Here is a 2,551-nt window from a genome sequence, read left to right on the forward strand (position 1 = left end):
CAGCGTGGTGTGTGTGCAGTGCAGCCTGTGTGTCCATTGTGAGTCTATAGATTGCTGGCGAGCGTCAAACGTTTGATGTCAGGTCTGCGTCCGCTGAGACGTATTTAACCCCATACTCGTGGCGCGTGTGCGCGTGCTAGCTTGGCTTTGCTCCATGCCCGGATGGCACCGCTTCTATATCAGACCCAGTCAATACTTGTCTAGACAAAAAGGGTAATGTTAGCTGATAATGGCATCAAGATATTACAGAAAGTCGAGGTATCATAGCAAATGATTCTCATGGAAACCTGCCAAGTCACTTAGTACGTAAAGAGTGGTCAGATTTTAAAGGACAGTCACCTTGATTTAATTTCTACTAAGTGCTATGAGATACAGCCTATAAAACGAAAAATAATCATCATTCAGAAACAAAGGATTTTTGTCCTTCAGATTCACTAGGCCTCAGCATCTACAGTCCATTATGCAGGATTTCAGAGCCAGTGCCAGGCTTTTAGGGGCAGGATTAAACCCATCACGTGATGGCTTCAATTTGGGTTAAATGCTCTGAAACATTGGGGCCTGTGAGATTCCAGGAATCTGGTGGTGGTGCCTTTACAAACAGTAACTCCTTAGCCATGGGTTAGTCATAGAAACTTAATTTTACACCTTAATAAACCCTTAAAATAACCGTATTATTAACACACATTAAGAAATGAAATAGAAATTAATCAATTGTGAAGAAAGAAAAATACATTTTAACCTTAAAAACAAATTCTTAATTTACCCTGACATCACGTGCGTGCGTGTGTGCGTGCGTGCGTGTGCATTGGGTTCTCAAACATGGGATTTATATGGACAGAGAAATCATTTCAGTTTGAGGACAAGCAGTGAATAGTCAGACAGAAAAACAGAGGCAAGGAAGGAAAGAGGTTGAGGGACTGCTGGGAAAGAGTGATAATGGTGAGCGGGAAGGTGATAAAAGGAGAGGGAGAGGGAGGGGAGAGAGAGAGAGAGAGAATATGTGCACCACCCCTCCTTCCTCCAATTGCCATCTGATGTCGAGACTGTGTTGCTATGGGCAACCATTTGAGAGAGAGAGAGAGAGAGGCACCAGCTGGTAAGAGGGAGGGCAGAGGAGAGGCGAGAGTAAACACAGATCCAAAGAGCAAGAGGAAAGACAGAGACGGAGACAGAGGGAAAGGACAAAGTCGGATATGTTTCATCCTTCCTCTCGCTCTCGCCCTTCTCCTCTTTCACCAGGACAGACAGTTATCGACAGCTGACCGAAGCAGAGCTCCTGAGGACAGCGATGGAGTGAAACAGTAAAACAGAGGACATCGCAGCCTGGCAGCATCAGCACCACAGAGGCAGGCTGGCCAATCAGCAGCTGACGTGGTCATGAGTCAGGCAGCCAATGAGGCAGCAGAAGGCTCCTCCCCGGCACAGCGACTCAGACCCAGAAACGGCAGCATCCTGGCTCAGATCTCTTATTGATGAATGGAGCGGCGCCCAGGCTGCACATCACCCTCTCTACGAGCTCTCCCCACGCTGCTCCACTCTGCTCTCTGACACAGGGGGACAGACCAAGGACAACACGACACGACAACAACAACAATAACAACAACAATAACAACAAAGAAGACAGCAGGGACGCAGTGAGACAACAGAGGCATGGAAGGACGACATAGACACACAGACAGCTCTGACGAAGAGGCGACAGAAGACTCGGCGGTGGCAGCCATCACCAACATTGACCCGCATCCTGACCTCCACCCTCCGGACGCTCCTACTTCCTCTTCTTCTTCATCATCTTCCTCTCCCCCTCTGCCCCCGTTAGGTATGCCCCCCTCTACGTCTGTCTCGGGCCTCCTGGCACTGGCCTCGCCGGCCACCCGGCGCTCCATCTCCATGGGGGACTTCCGGAGGGTGAGCGGGGCCCTGCTGGCAGGGTCCGAACCCCCCTCGACGTCCGCCACAGCCCCCTCCTCCAAGCTGGTCACCCCCAGCTCCAGCATGGAGTTCGCGGCGGCGCGGCGCCGCCTCCTGGAGGTGGAGGAGCGCCAGCGCGTCATCCGGGAGATGGAGCGGCGGCTGGGGGAGCTGAGGGAGGTGTTTGTGCTCTCGGAGCAGGAGGTGGTGGTTCATGGGGAGGTGGTGACGCGCATCACCGGGGCCACCCAGCAGGGGGAGCTCCACGTGGCGGAGAACAGCCAGCGGCTGAAGAAAGGCCTGAGGTTCAAGAAGCACCGGCCCGCTATCGTCTTCTCCTCCATGCTCGGACTCCGCACGTGTCTCCCCTGGCCCGTCAAGTTGAAATAGAGCAGGACGGGATTGCATTTACACAAACAGTGCTCCCCCCCCCCCCCCCAAGCAATCAAAACCTCTTTACACAAGGGGGGACGGATGGACCTTGTTTATTTAGCTACTGCTCATTGACATGCTGCTGCCCACACCTTTCTACCCTGAGGCTGGTCCCTTGGGGTCTGTAGAGTGCCTACGAGTACCACCCCTAACCGCTAGTAAGGAGCTGCCCGGTCAGCACACTGACTCTAATGGTGCCTCTCTATGCCAG

At 52.7% G+C, this 2,551-nt stretch overlaps 1 protein-coding gene across 1 annotated transcript; it reads left to right on the forward strand.

Annotated features, from left to right (window-relative positions):
• Positions 1-1,650: 1,650 nt before the first annotated feature.
• On the forward strand, positions 1,651-2,298 carry LOC311225805 (uncharacterized protein; the record flags this gene model as incomplete). The annotated part of the gene is made up of 1 exon (XM_084311199.1): positions 1,651-2,298. The coding sequence occupies one exon, from the start codon at positions 1,651-1,653 to the stop codon at positions 2,296-2,298; it is 648 nt and encodes a 215-aa protein (XP_084167325.1).
• Positions 2,299-2,551: the final 253 nt, after the last annotated feature.

The sequence above is a fragment of the Notolepis coatsorum genome, assembly GCF_963971535.1.
Source record: "Notolepis coatsorum genome assembly, chromosome: 3".
Taxonomy (NCBI): Eukaryota; Metazoa; Chordata; class Actinopteri; order Aulopiformes; family Paralepididae; genus Notolepis; species Notolepis coatsorum.